Consider the following 24,085-nt stretch of genomic DNA (forward strand, 5'->3'; position numbering starts at 1 on the left):
ATTGCTAGCAGTGCTGAAATTTTTTTTTTTTTTTTTTTTTTTTTTTTTTTTTTACAGTTTGATCCTTTTTCATTTATTTAAACAGACTTCACTGACAGGAAAGGCATGACTCTCACTGAGTTCAGTAGTTTGGCTAAGGACCAAATATATCTGTTTCTGAAAGTAAAGGGAATCAGGAGGGTGGTAATGACACTTTCAGCAAAGCTCCTCTGATTGTAGCCAAAGTATTTTTTCAGTAATGAGCTATAGTGGTATCAAATTGCCAATACTGATACCACCTGTGTCATAACCTCCCTACCTGCACTGAGTCATGACTAGGAATAGATCACATTATCACATGGGACATGCTCACTGATTTCTTTCTGATGTGTGTTGAATTTTCTATTCTTTGTAACTTTTCCCTGAAACTGTAACTGTACTAAAGCTTAACGTGTATTCTTTAAAATAGAGCTTTGGCTTAAGGTATTAGTAAAATGATAGGAGAGAGAGATTCTTGAAGTATTACTCATCAAGACACTAAGCAAATGATACACATCCTGTACTGGCTGGGTGTGCTGAGAGTTGCCAGAAGTGGGAAGGAGTTGAAGCTTTGCAGAAATGCTACAGAGAACTGTTAAGAAATAAACCACTGCAAGATTTTAAGCTAAAGTTTGACATGCGTGAATGGAAGCAGCAGCTCATGTCTGTCAGAATTATTGCTGCTTTCCTGATACACAGTGAAGAATCCATAAGTATGAAAGCAAGGGTGTGTTTACAAAAGAAGGAAGTTGGAAGAATGTAACTTAAGCATGTTGTTATCTTTGGGCTTGTTTCCTATTTAGCCATACACTTGTCATTACTTCCATTTTTTTCATCTTTTTTTTTTTTCAGATTCTCAAGAAGGAAACTACAAATCAGAGGTCAACAGTAAACCCAGGAAGGAAAGGACAGCTTTCACCAAGGAGCAAATCAGAGAGCTAGAAGCGGAATTTGCTCATCATAACTATTTGACCAGGCTGAGGCGATATGAGATAGCAGTAAACCTTGACCTCACTGAAAGACAGGTACTGATGCAAAATAATGGACTTTTATTACTAGTAAAAATTATAAATTTATTATCACATTAGTAGTAAAATTATAAATTTATTATTACATTAGTAGTAAAATTATACATTTATTATCACTCTGCTATGCAAGTAATTTATATTTTTATATGTACCAGCTACAGATTAGTTTAATCTAGTAGGCCAAGATGGAAGATAAAAACATGAGTAATATATCTATCTGTTAAACTGGTGCACATCTTTTCTAATCTGTCCACACTGATGTGGCTGAAGGAGTGGTAGGTCCCAAATACTGCATGCAGAAGCAGTTGATTTGCTTGAATGCAATGAATACGAGCATCTTGTTTTAGTCTATTAAATATATGCAGTTGCCATTTGTCCAGAGTTTCTGAACATCCTGTTTCCAGATGGCAGCAAGAATGGGAACACCAAGAAAACAGGAATACAGGCATTTTAGCCATTTTATCTCACCCTGCACAATAGGAGATGATGGAATTTCTTATCACTGTTATTGGCTTACTGCTCACCAAACCCTGGTCCAGGAAACACTTCTGCATGTGCTCAAGTTTCATCATGTATGTTGTCACATTGATTTCTAGTGGAAATATTCATGTTAAGCATGTCTTGAAGTGTTTCAGGATCTCATCCTAGCATACAAAATAGGTACTCAAGTCAACTTTCAAGTAATAATTTCATCAACATACACATTTAAAAAATGTGTTTTAGTAAAGACATTTATAATACTGGACTCAAGAACACCAAATCTGATTAAATATTACCCATGGTTTTATCATTAAAATGGAAAGCTTTTTGCCCACTGGTAGACAGCCATCCTTTTTTCAGTAATCAATATTAGACTGAGGGATTGCTTTAGATACAGTCAGTAAGATGATATATTCAAGGGAAGGTATCAAAATAGCACCATGATTTGTTGTACTCTAGATGTGAGAAGTTTTGCAATTTTCTTGAGCTTCATTAACACCTGCTATAAGCAGACATCTCAGTGAAAATCCAGCCTTTTCTATACATATGAACACACATTTGCTCATACAAGCAAATGAAACATTTTTTTTCTTTGAAGGCTTCTAGTCAATGGCTGTCCCTTCCAGTTTGTCAAGAAGTAGCCAGTAATTTCTTGTTTGACTTGAACATGTTGCCAGGTTCCACTGGGGTCATTTTCAGTTACTTAAAATATGTTTATTATAATTGTGAAGCACACCATTTTGTATAAAACAGTTGATAAAATTTTGCCTTTTTCATTCCAACTGACTGAAGTAAGCTGAGACAATTAGATTAACTTCCACACGATTTTGACTGCAAAGAAGAAGAGGAATAAATTCTTGTCTCAGTAACAAAGGTAGTCTTGGTGTGGAAACTGAGCAACAATAAATAAATTTAAAAAAAATCTGCTGGGCAGTTTGATGGGAATCAGTCAGCTGAATTCAAAAAACATATTCCCATATTTAATAATGGTGAATTTGTCCTGGAATTTAACTATTCTCCCTGACAAATTCTTTATCCTTTTCTTCAAAGATCAGGTTGACTTGTACAACTAAATGAAGCGACTGTTCACTATCCTAAATGAAATAGTTAAACTAAAAGCATTTTAAGATACTGAAAAAGCACAAATGGATATTGTCTCTGGAGGAGAAAAGGCAGCCTGTGCTACACAAGTGTAGAGAATTCATTTAGGTCATGGGAGCACTTGCTGTTTTCTAGCTGTCACATAATGTCAGTTCTAAGCATTCTGCTGATAATTGTGATAATTTCTATAGATTGTAGTTAGTCTATCTAATTATGTAAACTAATTCTTCTCTGCTTCCCCAGATTATCAGAGTTTACAAATGAGCTGCTAGAGATAACTCCCTTCCTTCCTTCCTTCCTGCTTCCCTGCCTTCCTTCCTGCCTTCCTCCTTAAAGCCTGTCTTGCTTAGAAAAGGAAAGCATTGAGATTTTTAGCTTGATAGAGTCCAGTTCCGTATCTTACCACAAGAATATTGTCTGAGAGAAAAATAATTTGATATCATAAAAACTGTACTGTTAATTAAAAACAAAAAGAAGATTGAGAGGAAATTCTGGAAATATTTTTCAGTTTCTGAATCATACCAAGCCAAGAAATGATGTCACTTCCAATGTTGTCAGTTATGTTTCTTTTTAAAATCAAATATAATGTTTTGATGGAAAAATTGTGTAAATAGGCATGGAACTGGGTATGAGTTTCCATGGTATATGGCAGTCTTCAGAAGCTGAATGCAGTAAACCAAAAGGCTTGACTCTTCTTGCATACTTGTTTTACATCAGTATTCCTTCAGTTACTTAAAAAAAACCCAAAACAGGGTGAACATGGTGTGACACTAATATTTCTTTTTTTTCCAGTTAAGAGACTGAAATATTCAGGACCTGTATTTCCATCATTACCAGAATGAATGATTATTCTTGAGTGGGACAACAGCACTTGTTTACTTACTACTGTTATGACTTTCTTTTACTAGCTATCCCAACAGAGAAGATCATATTTGATAGCTATCTTAACCAGATGCAACAAGACAATCCCTTCTCTAAAATTATTATGACTGAATTAAAATATATTGATGGAATTAAAAAAAAAACAACAACAAAAAAACCCCACCACTTTCTAGTGAGATAGCATTTTTAGAAAAATGCTATTTCTGGAACAGTTTTCTTTTATTATTTTTCCCCCAATGGCTGCACTGTAGAAAATGTTACCTGATAGTTGGTACCTTTGTCTGAAATAAGTGAACACACAAGTGATAACTTCAATCTCACCAAAGGCTGTAGACCTATTTGTGTTGGAAGCTCTCTTGATCTCTCCATGAAACACTGAATTTGCACACAGAGAACTGAAACTTTCTTCAGATCAAAACCAGCAGTGGGTGAACTAATGTATTTGCTCAGAAAATCGGTTTGAGAGCAGATCTAACACCTGATGGAATTAATTGTTTAGCATAATTTTTTTTTACTAGTTTTTTAAAAATGACAAGCATCATATTATTCAGAGGGCAGAAGAACAAAAAATAATCTGGGGAAAGTATTGTTGGGTCATCCTGAATTTACAACTTTCAGTTATTTCCCAAGATGGGAGATAAATCACAGAGCCCATTATCTTAAGAAAGCTCTATCTTCCTCTTGACTATAGTGATAATTTCAACCATACGCCACAGCTTAAAAGAGGCATTGACCAACTAACACTTCATAATTACCTTTCTGGCATTTAAACAAGCTGTAGAAAAAACCATATGTCTGACCATATTTAAAAAGCTATGTAAGGGTATTAAAGTTTTCTACAGTCATCAAAGTAAGGCTCCATTTGAATTTTGAAACAACTTACAAGATCAGTTCAAACATAAATGACTCACGGAAGGCCATTTCACCCAAATAATAATGAAAAAAAAACCCTCACAACATATGGAGAAGAAGGAATTAATCCTATCACTCCCTAAAAAGGAAACCTGAATTACAAGGCAGGAGGATGAAATGAAATAAGTGCTTCAATTGCCTAGATATTGAGTGCACTTTGAGAGCATTATAAGCACATCTGGTGGTAGGATGGCTCTATTATGGTATTGTAAGAAATCCAGCGGTATAGGTATATATAATTCCTGCTTCATCTCCTATAGAGTGCACTCACAATCTCTGCTCAGACAGCAGTTAATAATTTTCAGCTGGCAGGCCTCTACTATATTTTGAAGAGCCAGTTAGACTAAAAACTATCTTAGGTCCCTAGATATTTGTAACCTTGACAAGAGCATTCTTGGCTTTTTTGTATTTCCAGATAAACTTGGAGAAGATATGCAAACTTTTTAATATCTCGCTGTGGGATGAGGAGAGGAAGCAGCTGCAGTGGGGTATCAGAGGCGTGGCAAAATGGACATTTTTATGGATTTGGTCCTGCCAAATATAGAAAGAGTAGGAGATCTTTTCACCTCGCAAGATCTTTTTGCATGGAGCTAATCAAAAGAGTAATGTTGCAGTTCTGCAGGCTAGCTAAAGTTACCGGAATAAACAATCCGAATATGTAATGCTTCTGTTTGCCAACATAAACGGAAAATCCCACCTAGTCAGATTAAATTCTGCTGATGGAAATTAGAAGGTTTATTTCGAATACCTGCCCAGAAGCTACCAAGCATTTATAAAATGCCTGAAGCCACTGGTTTTGCATAGACAAAGGACAAAAATTTGTCAAAATGATGAGTGCTTTTGCATCCATGTTTGACTTCCATGTATGTGGTACCAGCATGGGATGAGTGATGAAGGAGGAGGCTTTGTAATGTCTTTTTCTACCTGAAAGAGAAGCAAGCAGCATTATTATTTAAATGCATTTGGGCAATGTTGGTATAGTACCATAACCCACACTGTAGCACTGTATTGTTATGACCATGCAAATAATAAATCAAGTTTTCCATTAGAAAAATATCCTCCAGACTCAGTTACCTCAATCCTTCACAAGCGACTTCTCTAAAATCCTTTTCAGCATCGCAGAGCTCAGGGGAAGCTGATCACTGCATTTTTTAGACTTGACTGGTAAGGTAAGAGTAGCTCCACTTAGTCACCCTGGTGAGAATCCAGGGAGTTAAATGTTCCTCAATTAGGTGTTTGTTCTGAACCACCTCTGCAAGAGTAAATGTCACTCCACGCATCACACAGCATGACTAGTTTCCCACTTTAGGAAGCTAGCCTTCTAAGGTTAGGTGGTGAAATTATTCCCCTGTATACATTCAAACCATGGACTGATAGGAAAAGCTTGACCATATCTGTCTGATTTATTGTGCTGTCATTTCTTCTCTGAGAGGCAGCTGGTCATTCCAAGCTTCCATGTGTTAAGCACTCTCTATACACACTATAATAATGAGCCTGTGTGGCTTGAAGTCCTTTGGATTGTTTGTTTTATTTAAAGTAACACTGTTAATAAAATAAAGCTCACTAATACTTTTATATTTGTCTTGAGCAATATAAATACCAACAGTAAGAGCTAAGTGCTGTGCTAACTCTCTTCTTTCTTAGGAAAGCATGCTCCTGGCAAACTTAATTAAAACTTATGCATAATTTTGATTTGTACAGTAATTATTTTTTTAAAAGTACATGGAAAAACTTCAAACACCATATTTACTTTTGCAGTATCGATTGACTTTGAACAAGCAATTCCATGTACAAAGATCCAAGTGCTTCAAGCTGTTTAGTTGTGAATGGACCCTACACCTGCAGAGAAACCCTGTGAGGTTCTCGGTGAGGAGAAACCTTTTTCTGTGCCAAGCAGCATATGTGATATAGACAGAAATATTAGCAGCTCATATGGCTGCTTTTACAAAGTAAGTAAGGCCCTGCTGTCTACTACCCCTACCCTTTCTGAGACACAAGTTGAGACAGGTGTGGCTTCTTCTGTCACCTGTTTAAGGAGATAAAAATCTTTTTAAGTTTGTCATTTATGGTCACTTTAAAAAACAAAGATCAGTGAGGAACAAATGGTACTGGAGAGGTACAAATGAACATACAGAACAAAGAAGATTTTTTTTTTTTTATGCAGGGCACTGAAAAATGTAGAATCTCTTTCTTGGTTTCACTAGTTTCTTCTCCTCAAGGCATGCCCTGCTGAAAACAGCTGCTTACTAGTTTGAAAACTGGATGTTGATTTTGAGGCTGATTTATCATCAGAAGACTCAGGACTGGTTTATTTTGGAAGGCAGAAAGAGGTCATGAACTGTGCAACTAGTTTAAGTGAATATAAATGAGGGTGCTTCTTATTTGGGCAGAGAGATGGTTTCCACAGCCATAGAGCCTTGGAGGATTGTCATGGGCTGGTAGTCAGAGGTTGCTTTCTGCCAAGTCCCGCTTCTTGGCATTTGCCTTTCTTTGTACTCAAGTAGTAGCAGAAAAAAGCATCAACATATTCAGCCAAAAGCCAATCTTGATTTCCCACCGTCCTTTAACTTTCACACTGAGCTGACCTGTGCAAAACGGGTGCAGAATGATGCATGTTAGAATTTTTCTCTTGTGAAATAAAGTGCTCTACATGTAATTCATGCCTATGCAAAGAAGCAGCAACTTTTAGCTAAAGGTGATCTTCCCCACAAATTAGTTTTTCACTATGTGTTTCTTCTGTGGATGAAGGTAGACTCTAAAAAGATATATTATAGGAAAACAAGATAGAAGGAGTTCTGGTAACAGCCCCACAGATTGCCTTTCTTTGCCTCTGGACAAAAAAGAGAGACTAATTCTATAAAAAAATACTCCCTTAGACTATGTACAACAAGATAGCAGGAGGGAAGAAGCTGAAACAGTGTGTCCTATTTTGCTTAAGGTGTGTTAACCCTGAAACCTAATTAAGAGAGGTTTTGAATAGGAAGGGTTAGCTGTTTAATCATGAAATTAATTTTGAAGATCACTGGTGGAGAAGGTGGCAATTCTTTGGATGGAGCAGAGGGAGGTAAACTGAGTCTCAAGCTGAGCTCTCAAAGAGTTCTGAAACTGTACTGAAATACTCCTATCACTGCTCTTCTCTGAAATATAATGTGCATTCCATCCCTGTTGAAACGTGGGAGGTAGAAAGGAGAATGTATCACCTAAGCAGTACCCAAACCTCAACTGACTTCTATGTAACAAAAAACCAGAACTCACTCCTACACCTTCCTGGGTGCCAAAAGCTCCAGCTGTCCTTTGTGCACCTGCCAAAACCTCCCCTTTTTCTCAACAGCTGTTGCAAAGTACTTGTGCACATTCAGTGCAAAGTCCTCTAACATAACATTTAGAGCAGATTGCTCTAAATCAGCGAGGAGGTAATTTTAACCAGCAAGTTCTGGTACCACGCATTAATTTCCAAAGAAAAGGTAATTTTCTCCAATTGATGTATTTTGGTACTATTTTATAATAACTAAGAAGACATTTAATACTCAGATTTATACAAACTGATTTTAAGCTCAAAATATATTTAAGATTTTTAAGAGAGTTTAGGTGTTGAAATTCCTTTAAGTAATATAAGGAAGAGAACTTTAATTCAATAAACTACCTTAACTTACTCTCCCGTATCCAGAATGACTGAAATCCAGCTGAACTATTTGAAATCTTATGTTATCTTTAATTACTGAAGTGAGCTGATAACTCTGATGACCATTTCTGTAAATATTTTAAACTAATAGATTTGATTCTTCCAGCCCTTATATTTTTTTCCTAGAACAGGAAAAGAAACTTTTTTGGTTTTACATTCCTATTTGCTTTTATAAGTTTGTTGAATAAAATATCATAAAAATACTATATCTATATAAAAAAAAAAAAAAGAGGAAAAAAAAAAAGATAAGTTTCAGCCATATAACACCAGTGATTTCTGTAAAGTTCAGGATTTTGGACTTTCTTTAAAACTTGGCAGCATAAGTGTACTATCTAAAAAAATAACAGGAATGTTTTCAGAGCCAAAGAGATTTGAGAAGTAAGCTTTTCATTTTTTTTTTATTTTTGAGAAGTCACGTTTATTTTTTGTTATCCATATGTTTGTCTGCATTAGGAGAAAGTAAACTGACAGATTAAAAAATAAAAAATAAAATAGACAATGGCTGACCAGGGATAGAATGCTTGAAAGGCTTGGTTATTTGGTCATCCTGACACATCATTTAGGTATAATAAAGCATGGAATTTGGGATACCGACTTCAAAGACTCATACTTAGAAATATGCATCCCTTATAGCAAAATAACAGTTTCAACTGGCACAGTGCTCTTGTTTCTAATTTCTAAGATTTGTGAGATATCAGGCTTTAAATTTTAATCTTGTTTGGGACTCATGCCACTAAAACCTGGAACAGAAAACCTAATTTTAGGAAAGAATCTTTCATTTCAGAAAAGACCTTTTTTTAAAGAGAAATATCTTTTTTCTTAAAAGAAGACAGGCAGCAGACAGTGCAACTAAGATAGTTTGAATTTAGTCACTCTTTTTTTTCAGATAAGAATGTCTTTATTAAGAATTACTCATTAATCATAGAAGGTATCTGTTTAGCTCCTCTCTGTAAGTACAGAATGCTAAAATACCATGTCAAAAGGAAGCATCTGCATTCTACAGAGCATGGTAGAAGTCAGTTATTCTTAATGTGACTTAAGTGCTTTGATGAAGTAGTATTAAATTAGTAGTTTAGGTGCTATGCTCATTTGGAACCAAAATGATGTGTTGATGTCCACATCATAAACTTGTATTAAAGATATACATGCGAGACAGCGCATAATGTGGCCCTTGAGCCTTCTAAGGACCTATATATCATAAGTATATAATGATTACTTTAGAATATGTAGGCACTAACAGTGTTGACCTCCTTGTTTTGAATCTCCTCCCGTGATTCCTACGCAGTGGACCTTAAAATAAATTGGTCACAGCAAAACCATTTATCTTGTACATCAGGAGATGCACAATGTGAAATCATTTACTCATATCTTAAGTAACAGTCTAATCATCAGATGTGGAGATGCAGATGCTAAACAACTTGTTGACTAAGGGAAAAGAAACTGTGCTTTCGTGCCAGTAAGCAGATGTGCTCAATAGACTGGCTCATAAGTGCTGATTTAGAAACAGCTGTTAATGCAACCATCATCTTTAATGTAGTTCATTTCCTTCCACTGCCTTTGTTTTCCGTACATACACATGCTCGCTCTATACAGTTAAGTTGTGCTAGTCAGAGGGTGGAGAAGAGGGAGTGCATTTTAATAAATAATAGACAATCAGGAGCTGATTCTGGGAGGTGGTGAGCGCTCTCAGCTCCTACTGAAGCTAACTTAGATTTGAAAAACAGCATAAAAAGGCTCATAAAACATATAATATCAGGTTTGTCGTAGTAGATCTTTAAACTACTTTAAGAGGATATTGTTGCAAACATAAATGTCACGAGCTAGTTCTTTCACTGGAAGAGTTCGAGAGTTTTGCAAGTTCATTTCAATAAGGGCTTTTTCTCTCTATTTTCTAGTTTAATGGGATTTTTTATCTTTCGGTCATTCTCTCCTTTCTCTCACTCTTGCTCTTTATCTCTTTATCTCTCTCTCCTCTTTCTTTCTCCCTTTTCCTATTTGTTTCTCAGGGTGTTTTGTTCTGATGCATGTTTTGTGCAACACTTGTAAGTTTCAAATGAGTTGTGCATTTTAAAAGCACAGTTTTCCAAGAATTATATAAATTGACACTCTGAAGTACTTCACACAAAGTTCGCTTCACTTCCTTCCCATTACTAAAATATAGGTGGATCACATATCAGTAACAACTATACTCTCCATAATTGAGTCTTCAGCTTCAAAGGAAGTTCAGAATTCCAATATCTGAATTTGATCTCTAGAGGAAATAACAAGTGAAGGACCTGTCTCATATTATTAGCACATGAGCATTAAAGTCTTCATCTAGAGTCCATTGAACTCTTTGGAAAAACTCACATTGAGATTAGTGCACTTTGGATCAGGTCAAAAGTGGATTTCAGTACTTTATTATGGAGGACATAAAGCAATATATATAAAAAAATACCTAACATATTCCCACATATAAGAGTCCTGCTGTACATTAACAGAGCAAATGACATCAAAATAAGCTCACAATATTTTCAGTGATAAACTTCACTATAATATCTTTGACATACCAAATAAAGAACTTTCTTATTTGATATTCTCTAAGTAAATCAGATGCAGATTATTTGAAGTCATTAATAAAAAAAGCCTAAAGCTTTCCATTTCCTTTTATCTGTCTTTTAAAAATTGTTACCATTTTCTCTGTATGGGAAGCCTGACAGGCTATATGCCAGTCAGTAGTATATATTCTCCTGTGGGAGTGTCAGGGTTACTCTCTTCCTCCTACACTCAAGAGCTGCAAAGGCAGCTGGAGTCCTTTCAGCCCTACTTTTCTTAAATGATGTGTTTCCCAGACAGTGGGTCATGTGCAGACATAGCATTGCATGCTGCATCCTCTGAGGAATTTTTACATGTTTCTTGCACTTGTTCTTGAAAAGGGAAATCATCATCCTTTAACTGATTTCTATCAATAATATATGAGTGTAGGACTCTGACCTATGCTCATCCTTGGTGGAGGCATTTCAGGGCATGGTTGGATGAACTAATCTGAGGGTAGGTGATCTGAACAAAGAGGTATTCCCCATCCTGTCCTTGGCTACTTGTTACCTGGAAGTTGATGCTGATCAGTTCTCCTGAGTTTAATGCTCAAGGAGAGAGACCCCTTTTGGCCCATTTTGTGGCATGACCTGAATTCTAAAATGCAGCAGCAACAAAATATTGTAATAAAAAATGAAAACCAACAAATAATAATTTATTAAACTGCAGTAGAAAATAGTCAAAAATTGTCAGGCCAGCAGATGTGGGAGTTTAGCTCTGTCTGTGAGAGAACAGAAATGAGCACCTGCATCAGGAGCCAGGCAGTAATCATCCTGCTCACATCTGCCCCAGCCAGAACAGTTTCTGACAATGACTGTAGAAGTATTAGCTTCAGTTTCTCAAGTATCCAGAAGTGAAATGGATGCATCTGGAAGGTGGATTTCTCCTGTTCCAATAGTAAGCTGAATACAGTCTGTGTATTGAAATTGCTGCTTCAAATACATCACTGTCATTTTTCTTGAACACACTTTTTGTATGCCTTTCTTTTTTTTAGGCTTTCAATGCTGTGACTTATTCTGTGAATGTTCAAGGACATAAAAATATCTGGAGAATTGCTTAGATCTTTTAAACATCACTTCAAGCCTGTCATTTCTTCTTACTGAATAAAATTCTCTCAGCCCTTATTTCAGAAGAGTGATGTGGTACTGGGCTGAATCCAAAGTGTGTTATTTTTGATGTTTAGATTACAACTGCAGTTGCATCTACTGCACTGTCTGGCACCAGTAGAGTTGTGTCTTTTGCAGGAGAAACTTAATTGTCCTAAACCCCAAAAATAAACAAAACAGCAACTCCCCCCAGAAAGCTGCTAATGCTGTACTAATGCTGTACCCTTTTGAAGACACTGTTTCCATGGGCACCTCTGATACATGACCCAAGTATGATAGTTCCCAACATCACAGCAGCCAGTAATAAATACCTTCCCCTTTACACTCATTTCACTTTACAAGCCAGATTCTTTGGCTCTGATGAGTTGACTAAAGGAAAGGATGTGTTGTGCTTTGAGGCTTTTAACTAACCTGGAATCATTTTGCTCTGTTCCCAAGTGATTGGCTTTAACAGCTCACATTGGCTTTTATAGGAATATAGAGTATAGAAAAATAAATATACCTCTCTTCCTTCCCACATACGTGCATACAGTTAGTGACATTAACTATCAGTTCAATTGTAGTAAAATTTTAATGTAAAATTCAAAGTGATAGTAAAGGTTAAACACTGCGATGTTTCCTGGATGTGTAAGACAGATTCAGCAAAACAGCATTTTTGTGGCTCTATTACTCATGTTGTACAATATGTCCTGCTGTGCCTGTTCCTTGCTGTTTCTTTTAAAGCTCTGAAACATATTCTGCTGAACACAGCAGAGGATACACCAGCATTGCAAGCCTTCTTGCTTTCTTTCCAAGTCAAAAGTTGCAGACATTTGTTTATTTTTCTGTAGAACCTTCATGTGAAGAGCTGTACAGACACACATGCACGAGATCTTTTAGAAACATTAACTCTAAACGGATCAAACCCAACAATCTTCTATTTATACTGTTTTCAGTGACAATATTTTAAATTGATCTGAAATCAGCCTTTAATCTGGTCTAATCTTTTTTTTTTTTTTTTCCTTTTCTTTTGGCTATTGAAAAAAAAAATCCTTGTGGTTTGCAGTGCTAGTACTTTAGAACTGTGCCAATAATTTAGGTTTACTTCCCCCCATATATTTCTATACAGAGAAGGGGAGGAGGGAAAATGAGTTTCAGCTGGAGTAAAATCTTGAGGTCTAATGTGACTTAAATACAGATACATTTTTAATCTTTCATGACACAAATTTCTTTTCCATTCTCATCTGAAATTATTTGCTGATTTTGACTCAAATTTATAAATGCCTTGCCCTCTGGTTTGGGGGGTATTTTTTTGTCTGAAAAATTTGACTGAGGTCTATGGCTAAATGTAGTAGAATCAAGGCTCTGTCAACTAGAATCATTTAAATACATTTGTGAAATAGACAAGAAAGTTGTAAGTTTTGATGGTAAGAAATACTCTTTCAGATACTGTAGCAAGTAAAAGAAAAAAAAAAAAAAAGCTTTTGAAGTGTTCCATCTGAAACTCACCACCACTTTACAGAAACAAACAGGCAGAAAGCAATGCAAACTTTTCAGTGCGAGATCCTTTCCAAAGTAACTACCCTTCTTTGAAGGATAATTAAAAGCATTATAAGCACAAGGGGTGGCAGTCCCTGCCACCAGACGGAGCTATTAGATGAAATGTAGGTTCTTCCACGCAGTCCCTTGATGGGAACCATGTTGACTCTGCTTCTCTGCCTGTGAAATGATATTAATACGTGTTTCAAGAGTAGATGAACTTTTAAATCTTTTCTAAAGGGCTCTCGGATCTTCCTGTGGAGCTATCTGCTGCACACAGCCCAGCTGCCTTCTTGCGGTAACCCCCTTCCCTCCTTTGCAGTTGTTACCCTCACACGCCCAGGGTTCACGTCCAAACTGGATTGCCTGCTCTTCAGGGAAAGCTTGCTAAGCTTTTTACCATACAGAAAGAAAAGCACATTAAAAAAGAAAAAAAAAAAACAAAAACAACAAGTGCTGTGCCACAGCTAGAAAGATCATTACGATCTTCAATGACACGATCTTTATTTTCTTGTTTTGTCTTTCTTCCATGAAGGTAAAAGTTTGGTTCCAGAACAGACGAATGAAGTGGAAGCGGGTAAAAGGGGGTCAGCAAGGGGCAGCAGCCCGGGAGAAGGAACTGGTGAATGTGAAAAAGGGCACGCTGCTCCCCTCCGAGCTCTCTGGCATCGGCGCAGCTGGTCTCCAGCACACAGGGGACTCACTAGCGAACGACGACAGCCACGACAGCGATCACAGCTCTGAGCACGCACACTTATGATAAACAGAGAGTGTCCCAGCTCCGTTCTCAGGAAAGATGCTTTGCTGGCAAGCCTTACACAGGCATCGTTTACGTATGCAAGTGACTTTGGCAGTGATTTTTAAAGTTGTTATGGAAAATTCAGGCTTATTGTGTCTGCTTTTCTTGATTTTTAGATGGTTTACAGTAAGTGCCATGTCTTAAAGGTGCCTCAAGAGTGGAGAAGTGGAAGACGAACTTACTTTGAACATTCCAGATTTGTTTGTCATGTTTATGACAGCGGGCAGGTATTTTTGCTTTAGCTTGCACTGAAATTTACATTGCTCTCAACAGACGTTATATTCTGAAAACCACAGTGCCACAAAATCACTATCTAGTGGATAAGAAATGTATTTTAACTCTGTATATATTTACCTTACAGCATTTTCCTGTCTTCACTAATTTTAGCAATGCATTCATATTAGCTGATGGCAATAGTCACTCATGACAATAAATGGCTTTTTGTCTCTTTATTTTTGTTTTGTTTTTCCAAAGACATACAATACATGCAGATACTTTTGTTCAAATAGAGAACAATACAGTAGTGTCTGCTAGGACACGTCCTTGTATGACAGACAAAACAAACCTTATGTTGCATTTACTATCAACTGCTGCTAATAGGGTATTATTAAACTTACCTAGCTCCTCAATTCTTCTTATCTTATAACTGCAAAAAATGATTTTTAGGATCATAAGGATAGTCCAGTAACCTGCCAAAAAATGTCATGTTCCACTCAAGCTCAGTGGAAGCTTCCCAAAGGATTATTCATTTCTACTTTGTCATAATTGAGTACATTGATAAATACTGACACTCTGCAGAAATGCTGTTGCTTCATCTTCAGTTTAAAAAAGCCCCGGCAGATAAGCTGAAAGTTGTTATCGACTGCTTATGTTGGTAGAAAACAAAATATGAAGGTAACTCAGTATTGTGTCCCATGTGTAAAATCAAGACATATTTTCTGTATTAAGCTTTTGTGTACATACAGGCAAATACCAAAACCCAAAATTTAATGCAAACCATTGATTGTACTTTGTAAAGAAATATGTTTAATAAATAATCCTTTTTAAATAATTCTGGTCTCTCTTCAGTGATTTCATAGGATACTTAAAGTGGTTTTTTTGTAAAAGTCCTAAGCAGCTCTGCATTTTTCAGATCTTTCGGAACAGTCTGTCTGTAGACAACAGAAAGCTATGTTTTCAAATTCAGGCTTTTAATCTTGGATAAACCTTCTACATTGATCCATTTGCAAAACTCTTTCCTTTAGCAGGAAAAAGGCATCTAGCAGCTAATGATGTTTTCAGCCAAAACCAACAAGAGTCTGTTCAACCATTTTTCCAGATTTAGAGCAAATATAAAGGGTTATTTTGTGGGACCTTGTTGAAATGGATGAAAGGGAATAAATAGCAGGAAGAGATGCATACTTACATTATCATGCCTTTGTTCAATAAAGGTTTTCAGGAAAAAAAAAACAAAATATCTCAAAAATTTTGGAGATGAATTGGACTGGGTAGTGTGATAGGAGTTGAGTGAAAGAAAGAGTAAGCAAGAAATGTGCATATCCAAGTAAATGCTTGTGAGCATTCACTGAAGCTCTGCTATGTGCAGCACTAGGGCATCATAAAAGTTAAATACAATCAAGAACTCTGTGTCTGTTTTCCAAATCCTTTCCACTGTAGGTTTGATCTTTCTTGCACATTAATTGTTGTCACGATCATTTTAGTTTAAAATATCCAAGGAATGGGTAATGAATTTCTTTAAAGACTTCAGAACATTTTATTGATTCCAGCAGTTAAGGGGTTTTGCGTTTGCTTCTCAGTTCTTTTTCATATGCCTTTGTCATACAAAATTGCTGAGAATGGGAGTAGGATAGAGAAGTAAGCCAACTACTTGTGAATACTTCATATTTTTATTTCATGGCTGGATGGGAAAGTTTTTTTGGGTGATGGTGGCAATTATCAAAACGGGAAAAAAAACCCAGTGATTCAGACTAAAGCTTTTTATTCTTGACCTTTTTTTTCCTCTCTCTTAAACAAAATATAGCTAAATTTCAAAATGAAAAATTAGGATGAAAAGGTGAAAAACATTGACTTTTCCAATAACAATTCTTAACAACAGATTTAGTCAAATACGTGACTTCTTTTGCTAGTAAAGAGGGGAGAGATTATTGTGTTTGAAATACTCTGTCAAAAATGCATTGTCAGCTTCTCAGAATTGTTTGTTGTTGTCTTCCATAAAAAGTTTAAGACTGAGTCTGAAAAGGGATTGTCCAAGTTTGAGCTGACATTTTACAAAACAAATGGAAGTGCTTTATTTACATTACCTGAAATTCACCAGCAATGTGTTCCTAGCCCAAGGCATTTTGAAAAGTGCATTATTCTGTTAGTGGCACTGTGATTTGACTGGGATAATTGCAGTAGGGGAGCCGTCAATATATATGATGATGGCAATCTGTGAGCCATAATAATCTCATTAGCCGGAAGAATTTTTTCCAATTGAGAAAGACAGTATTTTTCCATTTTTCTAGATTTTACTGAATCTGTTGAGACTTAAAGCACAGGTTGAAGAGGAAAATTTTTGTTTAGATAATTGAATGAATCTTCAAACAAAGGACCAAATTATGTAACTTTATATTACAGAAAAAAAAAAAAAAAGAAAATACTAACAAAATTGATCATCATCCATGCTTTAAAAGCAGCTCAGACTTTGAATTTGTCTGTAAGGTGTTAACTGTATGTAGTAACCTCTTAGATTACTTAAAGACCTCTCGTGGTTTTAAACAACTCTTTTGTGGGTGCACCATTGGTAGGTGCAGTATGGTGCAGAGGTTCTACACTGGTAGAACTTGAAGCTCTGCAGTCTAAGCACAGTGAGCTTCCTACCACGGTCTTGAAGGAATTATTTACAAGCACAGCCCCACAGAAATACAGACATGCTTCTTTCAGATTTCAGCTAGCTCATACTCAAGCCACACATAGCAGCAATGACCACCCTGTGCTTTAACTCCACTTTGTGGGTTAGTGGGTCTCATTAACGCAGACAATGTCTCATCTTGTTCTGAGTACCCCAGTTACTCAAAAACGGTCTTATGGAAGCCCCTAGGATCAATCATCTGCTGTAACATATTATGATTTTGTATCAAAGCTTTAGCATAATTTTGTTGTTGGAAAGAGCTATGGACAAAGGCTTTTGAACTGTAACTTGAAGTTTTGTTTTATCTCCATTGGCTTATATCTCCCTGCAGACTTAACAGAGGGCTCTTCTACCAATCTAGCTATATGGTATAGTTAAGACTATACCATTTAACAGATGGACAAAATCAAGCTTTAAGATTGTGATTTGCCCAAAGTTGTGCAAGCACTTGGTGGTGGAGTGAAATGATGAAACCTGCTTTGGTTTATTTATCTTTCTTAGTTCCTGTTATTAAATAGTGGCTAGTCACTTTTCATGACTTCTTGACAGCTAATCCTGCTTCTGAGGACTAAGGATGTATTTTTGGGGTTAAGGTAATTTTAATATCTTATCTGTCCAGAATCTACCTCTCTGATGTTTTGTTGTTAGCGTATTGCTGAGCCACACAGAGAAATATGTACTCTTAGGAAACATACAGAGAAAATATAATTGAGTGTAAAAGGGCAGTGATGTTTAACAGTTTTTCAACTGACGTTTTACAATTTTCAACATGACAGATGATAATTATTTTTTCTGCTGTCTCTGGGGTACAAGGCTATATATTATTTGCAGTGGTTCTTTCTTTTCCCTTATGATTGTTAAGTTTTTGTTTTGTGTTTTTGTTTACTATGGCTTCATTGTTTTCAGATTTATCTTGACAATAGCAGTTCAAGAGGTGTGGTTAAAATAACGCCATTGCAAGCTGGCTCAATTTATTAAATCATAAATTGGAAGTAGTTTGAGAATTTAATTAAATGCTTATCTTCTTTGACTTTCTTTTCATCAGATCCAAAAATAGACAAAAAAAGCACAAGAAGGAGAGACCTTATACCTATGTCTTTCCACCACAGGCCAAGTTTCAAGGTAGTTTATGTGTCCTGCTTTCTTAAATGAAGGCTCTGACTATTGCAATAATATTACTTGTACAAATAAAGAAAGAAACACCATTAGGACATGAACTCTTAGTAGCTATGAGGAAACATAGTTATATAAGTTAGGGACAAAATGTCAGCTTGAGCTTTCATTTAGAATTTCCTGGCTTCAGTCAGTTCATGTCTCTTGGGTGAGCTTGTATTTAATAGAGTACATGCAGTATTTAAGATCGACTACAAGATTCAAGAAATTTTAAAGAGTAATGTTTAACCAATTATGTACTGTAATTTAATATTTTTAGGTAATGTGTGTGGATTGAAGGGGAGAATTCTGTACACAATGTTATGTCCATACTAATTAAAAAAGGCAATGTAGCTGATAGCTGGCAATAATTGGCATAGGGCTACAGTGCTGATGCACATTATTAACTCAGATTAACAAGGACATACCAGAGTTTATTTGCTTTTATATATTTCTATTAATTTTTATTTTAAGCCCGTACTCTTTTGACATCATTTACTGCTGAAAGCTGCAGGTAGGAATCAATTTCAACGTAATTTAAGGCCGCTGGCTGTTAGTCAGGGCCACCATACCGCATAATAAGACGTTATAACAAGTCATCTGTACAAACTGCAAATGTATTAGAAGTTTCTCAGCCATTTATTACTTCTGTCCAAGTCGTGCATGCAGATCTGTTAGCCATTGTCCTTTTTCTGGCATCTGAACTGTCATGACTCCTATCTGAAGAAATTTGATGAAACTTTACTTTCATTCAGTTGAAAACAATCACCTGGGCAGTAGACTTGGTTAATGCCAACAAGCAGAGAAGACCTCAAAAAGTGTTGCAAATTAAAAGCTTGTTAAACAGTAGTTGTAGTAGGAAATAATCATAGTTCTCTTTTTTTGCAGTGCTTTTCTATAGACAGACTTCAAAGATTTTTTAAAGAAAGGTAAGTTTTAAAATAGCCTTTTTTAATGAGTAAATGACAAGGAACTGAAGTAATTTGTATTGGCCACCTTGTATCATAAGGCCAGTAAGCCTTTTGTTCAGTGCCCTACTAAATGTGCTGTGAGGACTTGATTCTGTTCCTTTTTTAAATTTTATTTAGCTCTTGAATGTTTTCTGTGACAACCTCTTCCAACCCTCGTGACCCCGACTCCTTCCCCTAGCTCAAAAAAAAGAGTAAATATGTGGTTCTTCAAAGCAGAAGTGATATAGTTGAGATAAGGTATAAGAATGTGATCCAGGACATTAAATAATAATTAAAATGGCATTATTTCTGTTCAGAATACTAACTGACTGGAATAAAGCATATCACCACATCCCTGTTCTTTCCATAAATGGTTTCATATTTTTGTGTACCAATGTGATTATTTTAGAAATATTTACCCATTATATCTAACAAGATTATATACTTGAATTTAAATACTCAGTTCTGATGTCTAACAAAATAACATCACTAGTCCACAGAGAGACTTCTCTCTTCAGAGAGAGAGACAAAATTTGGCCATAAATTCTGCTAACATTTGGATTTTATTTGTAAACTTTGAAAATTTAGCATCCATTAAGAGAAACTCTGTAAAATTTTATTTTACATTAGTAGCCAACAAGTTTCAGATTCACTCATTCTTTAAATAAACAGCACAATAATTGAATTCTGTAGGAACTTTCTTGTCTTATTACCACGTGATAATATCATGGGTTTTGTGTTATAGAAGTGTGCTCCAAAACCATATGGAGCAATGAACATGGCAAATATATATACAAGTGGTTTAGTATTTAGGGACAGATTCTCATCGTTATGTGTCATCATGAATATATATACACTGTATATGTTACTTAAGTTTGCATATGGGCTGTAGGGCTTTTAGAAGTATGTCTATTCTGAACACTTACCACATTATTTGCCAAGTAAGTCACATGCACAGCTGAGAAAATACTGAAATGGGCATTTTCCCAAATTAAAAATTTATCTTGAAAAGTGCCCTTAGAAAAATTTTATGCAATCACCACAGAAATGCATTTAAGAGAGTACCAGGAGAGGAAAAAAGCCCTAGTTTGGAATTACAACACATTGTAAATAATTTTGTATATGTATTTCTATAATTCTTGTGTATATGCTTATTCATTGGAACTGTGGAAATAAAATGCACATTTTTTTAGTTCATAAGAGATACTAAGTACAACATAGAGCTGTTACTTTTCTAATTTTAGAATATTTGCATAAGACATTTGATTCTGATTACAATAATATGAAGGGTTCCCAGGACTTCTTTCATATAGAATACTTTTGCAAGAACGAAGTAAAGACTCTTCTGAGGAATTGAAGAACCTCATCTAAAGCCTATGGATGGCAATGGAAAGATTGCGATTTGATTTCACAGGGATTTGGATTTAGCCCAAAGTACATACAAAAGTTCATACAAATCAATGAACAGTCCAGGATTAAGACATTAGCCAATAATTTCCAAAGTGACTGTTGACTTTGTGCCTCTGTTATGACACATGGTATCCTGATTTCAATGAGGTTTTGAGTACACAGTGAAAATTAGGACCACTTTATGGAAATGTGAGTTGAAGCCCCATATTACTAGCCAGTTAAGAAAATTTTGTTCTTGGTTCTAACAAGAGTCTTGTAATACAGGATTTCTATGGCTGGCAAATCATCACATTATGTTATTAAATTGTAGGTTTCATAACCAATATAAAAGAAACTCGCTATGCTGCTTTTTTTCTTCTGTAATTTGTGGCATTCGTAGATAAGAAAAATAAAGCGCATAATATACAGAGGTAGATTTGAACAGATGTTCTCGAATGGTTGCAGGGGGGTAGGGGTGTTGAGGAAGGTAAAACTTTCCTTCCACTCAGATGTCTGTCTTGAATTTCTCACAGTTTTTGCAGACAGTTTGGCTTACTTCCAACATACATCGTTGCCTGTCTGGTATGAAGAATGCCATCTGTGGTGTATGGAAGTTCTTTCTTTAAAAGTGGCCTGCTAATTATTCTTCAGGCAGGTGTTACTAAAGTGAAGTCAGGTGTCAAGCATGGTATAACCTTTGAATTGCCTAAAATTGCCCTGTTCTTGTATGCTGTTCTTTCCCAAAAGAATAGAACAGAATCATTCAGAGAATTGAAATGTTGGTTGATACACGATTGAGATGACTCATGCAGCAGTATATATTGTGGTGACACTCAAAAACTGAAAGTTAAATGATGTGGATTGAATGAAATGTATAAATTTTCCAAAACAGTAAACTGACTTTCTGTTCCTTTAACGTTTGCACTGCCATCTTGCAAAATGTTAAAAATCCTGATGCTCTCAGAAATTTTAGACAGGGTAAAAGGTGGTGGAAAGAATTTCCTTCTGTGCTTTAATAGACTAGGAGAGCTGTCTGTTGAAAAGAGCTGGAAGATGGCTGTCTTGTGTGAAAGACACCTGCAAATTCTCACCTATATTCACTCTCCAAAACACTCGTACTTTAAAGCTTTTTGAAGATTAACAGGGTGGTTAATGGGCCAGAATCAACACATGGGGGCTGCAGGCAGCCATTCAACTGATCCATGAGCCCAGCTCAGAGGATAACCACTGCTGCTGCCTCTCTCACTTACAATAGTTAGCCTGCTCCTCTGTTCCTTACATGACATCAGTCCTCCCAACAGAAGATGAAAACTCATGACACTGAGCCAGATGTTACAACACTTCTCTCTCCCTAGCAGATGACTGTTGTTAGGAGCTGAGGGATTACCAGTATAAATGCAAGGCTTCCTATTTCCTATGGCGATTTCAGAAGGTCTTTTGAATAAACAGTCCTTTTAATGAATAACATTGTTAGTGGTTTAAAAAAATAAGGACGAGGAAAGCACAGGCACATTTACTCCTTTTGACAGTAAGACTGCATTGTTTGCTTGATCACTGATGAAAGTAACCCAACTTTCTCCCCAGCCTTATGCAGAACCCTTGACAGAATATTTACAATAGATTGATATGACACTGAGATAAAGAGCAGTCCTGCAAGTAACTGAGTATTTAGTGCTGTTACATTTCTGATCTACCCAGAGACATCTGGATGGTTTTGAACTACCAGTCTTCTACTACGAAGAGCAGTTTTACTTTCATAAGGACTTCCTCTTGTGTTTTCAATATCATGCTTAGCCTCTGACTGACTTAGCATATTGTGATAATGAGATGTACGCAAAGCACTGGCTTGCAGCATTATTGAGATGATTTCCTTTTTGGCTCAGCCAGATTCCTGTTAAAAGTTATATGGACTCTTAAGAGACTAACAAAAGAAGAATTAAAGATTCAGCAATGGCACGAAGATAAGCATGATGAAGCTGGAGTTAGGATCTCATGAAATTAAAAGCAGACTTTGTATGAATACATTTATTGAAATATACTGTTGACATTTCATTACACAACAAAACCACAAACCCCTAAAACCCTTTCTTGGCCTGGGTTGAATACCTATCAAAATCCCAGTATTTACTTGTTATAATGGGTTCTCCATTAAATTTAGAGAATAGAGGCTTAGAGGAATGCATTTTGATTAGAAAGAAAGGAAAACAGAACTGAAAATTGCACTGAAATTGTTCCTGTGCTGTAACGCATTAATGGCTAAAATCCATCCTATACCTGCTCACATTATGGATTAAATGAGGACGAAGCCATAACTTTGTGATTGAGTCCATTGTACAATGGCTTTTTGAATGACTGTGAATATAGCATTTGACAGTTCAATACAGAGATTTATTTTCTTTCCAGCAGGAGACTATAGTCTCCTAACATGTTTGCAAGATATGTACAAACACCTTCCACTGCCTCAGAATATCAGAAAATCATAACAGTATAAAAAAAGGCTTTTTCACCGAACCGTGCTTTTGGAGTCTTCTTTGGTGAGTCTGACAAAGCTCTGAAGACCAAGGCAGATATAGGCTTCTCAGAAATTTTGACAGCAAAGGATAATACTATCATCCAGGTATTTAAATTGGCATCCAAAGAACCATGCTGAAACATATATGCAGCTTTATGCAAACCATAAGCACCTATCATCCCTATTTTTGCCTATCACTGCTGTGCAACTCTCCCTGAGGTGAAACTTCACAGCTGTGTAACAATTCAGAGTGACAACGGAAGAAGTGAATGTGAATAATGACCTATCTAACCACAAATGCAGTTTGCTTACTTAGCACTGCTTTGATTACTGCAATTACACAAACTGGGTCTTAATTGGGACACTGGATTTCACTGTACTACAACTTCTCCTATCTGGAAGGAAAACAATGCGTGAATTTTTTTTCTTTCTTTTTTTTTTTTTTTTAAATGAATTGGGATGCCAAACATGATTGCAACAGTTATTATATAAAATACAGTTTGTGATTTTTAGTAATGATGGATTGGCAGATATGTCTCATATTTCAACTGAGTAATGGCAAATTCATCTCTCAAATGTAAAGAAAAGATGACAATGTATGGAAAAAAATTAATCAGCTCAGTTTCCACACTGATCTTCTCCAATTCAAGCACAAGCATGTCCTAAACTGGCATAAAACATGAGATTTCATTTTACAAGTGATGCTGTGCTGCTCAAGGCAATGAGGATATCTTATTTTCGAGGACATTTAAGATCTTTTTGTGTGTGTTTGTGAGTTACAAAATCAAATGAAGACTTAGTGATGTATCTGATATTAAATCAAATTATTCCTCTGAATTTAATTAACCTGATTCATCAGAAATCTTCATAGATTATTATATCTACAATATATCTATGATCATAGACTACTCAATCTGTTAACTTTTTGGAAAATGTAATTCTTTCTCTGTGGAAAGTTAGATATTTTAAATTAGTTTTCACCCTAAATCAAGTTGAAAAATGTGACCGATCATAACAAAATCATCAACAAATAAAACATTTACAAACCAAAATTGAAACTTATAGAGAACATATATATATATATATATATAT

At 35.9% G+C, this 24,085-nt stretch overlaps 1 protein-coding gene across 1 annotated transcript in view; it reads left to right on the forward strand.

The window, feature by feature from the left end:
* The window catches only part of MEOX2 (mesenchyme homeobox 2), a 52,498-nt gene extending 37,354 nt beyond the window's left edge, over nucleotides 1–15,144 (forward strand). Inside the window, exons 2-3 of the mRNA XM_026842405.1 lie at nucleotides 871–1,043; nucleotides 13,837–15,144. Of these exons, the coding sequence (XP_026698206.1) occupies nucleotides 871–1,043; nucleotides 13,837–14,061 (398 nt within the window). The 3' untranslated portion in view covers nucleotides 14,062–15,144. The remainder of the gene's footprint in view (nucleotides 1–870; nucleotides 1,044–13,836) is intronic.
* Nucleotides 15,145–24,085: the final 8,941 nt, after the last annotated feature.

Source organism: Athene cunicularia (assembly GCF_003259725.1).
Source record: "Athene cunicularia isolate RWA chromosome 2 unlocalized genomic scaffold, athCun1 chr2_part1, whole genome shotgun sequence".
Taxonomy (NCBI): domain Eukaryota; kingdom Metazoa; phylum Chordata; class Aves; order Strigiformes; family Strigidae; genus Athene; species Athene cunicularia.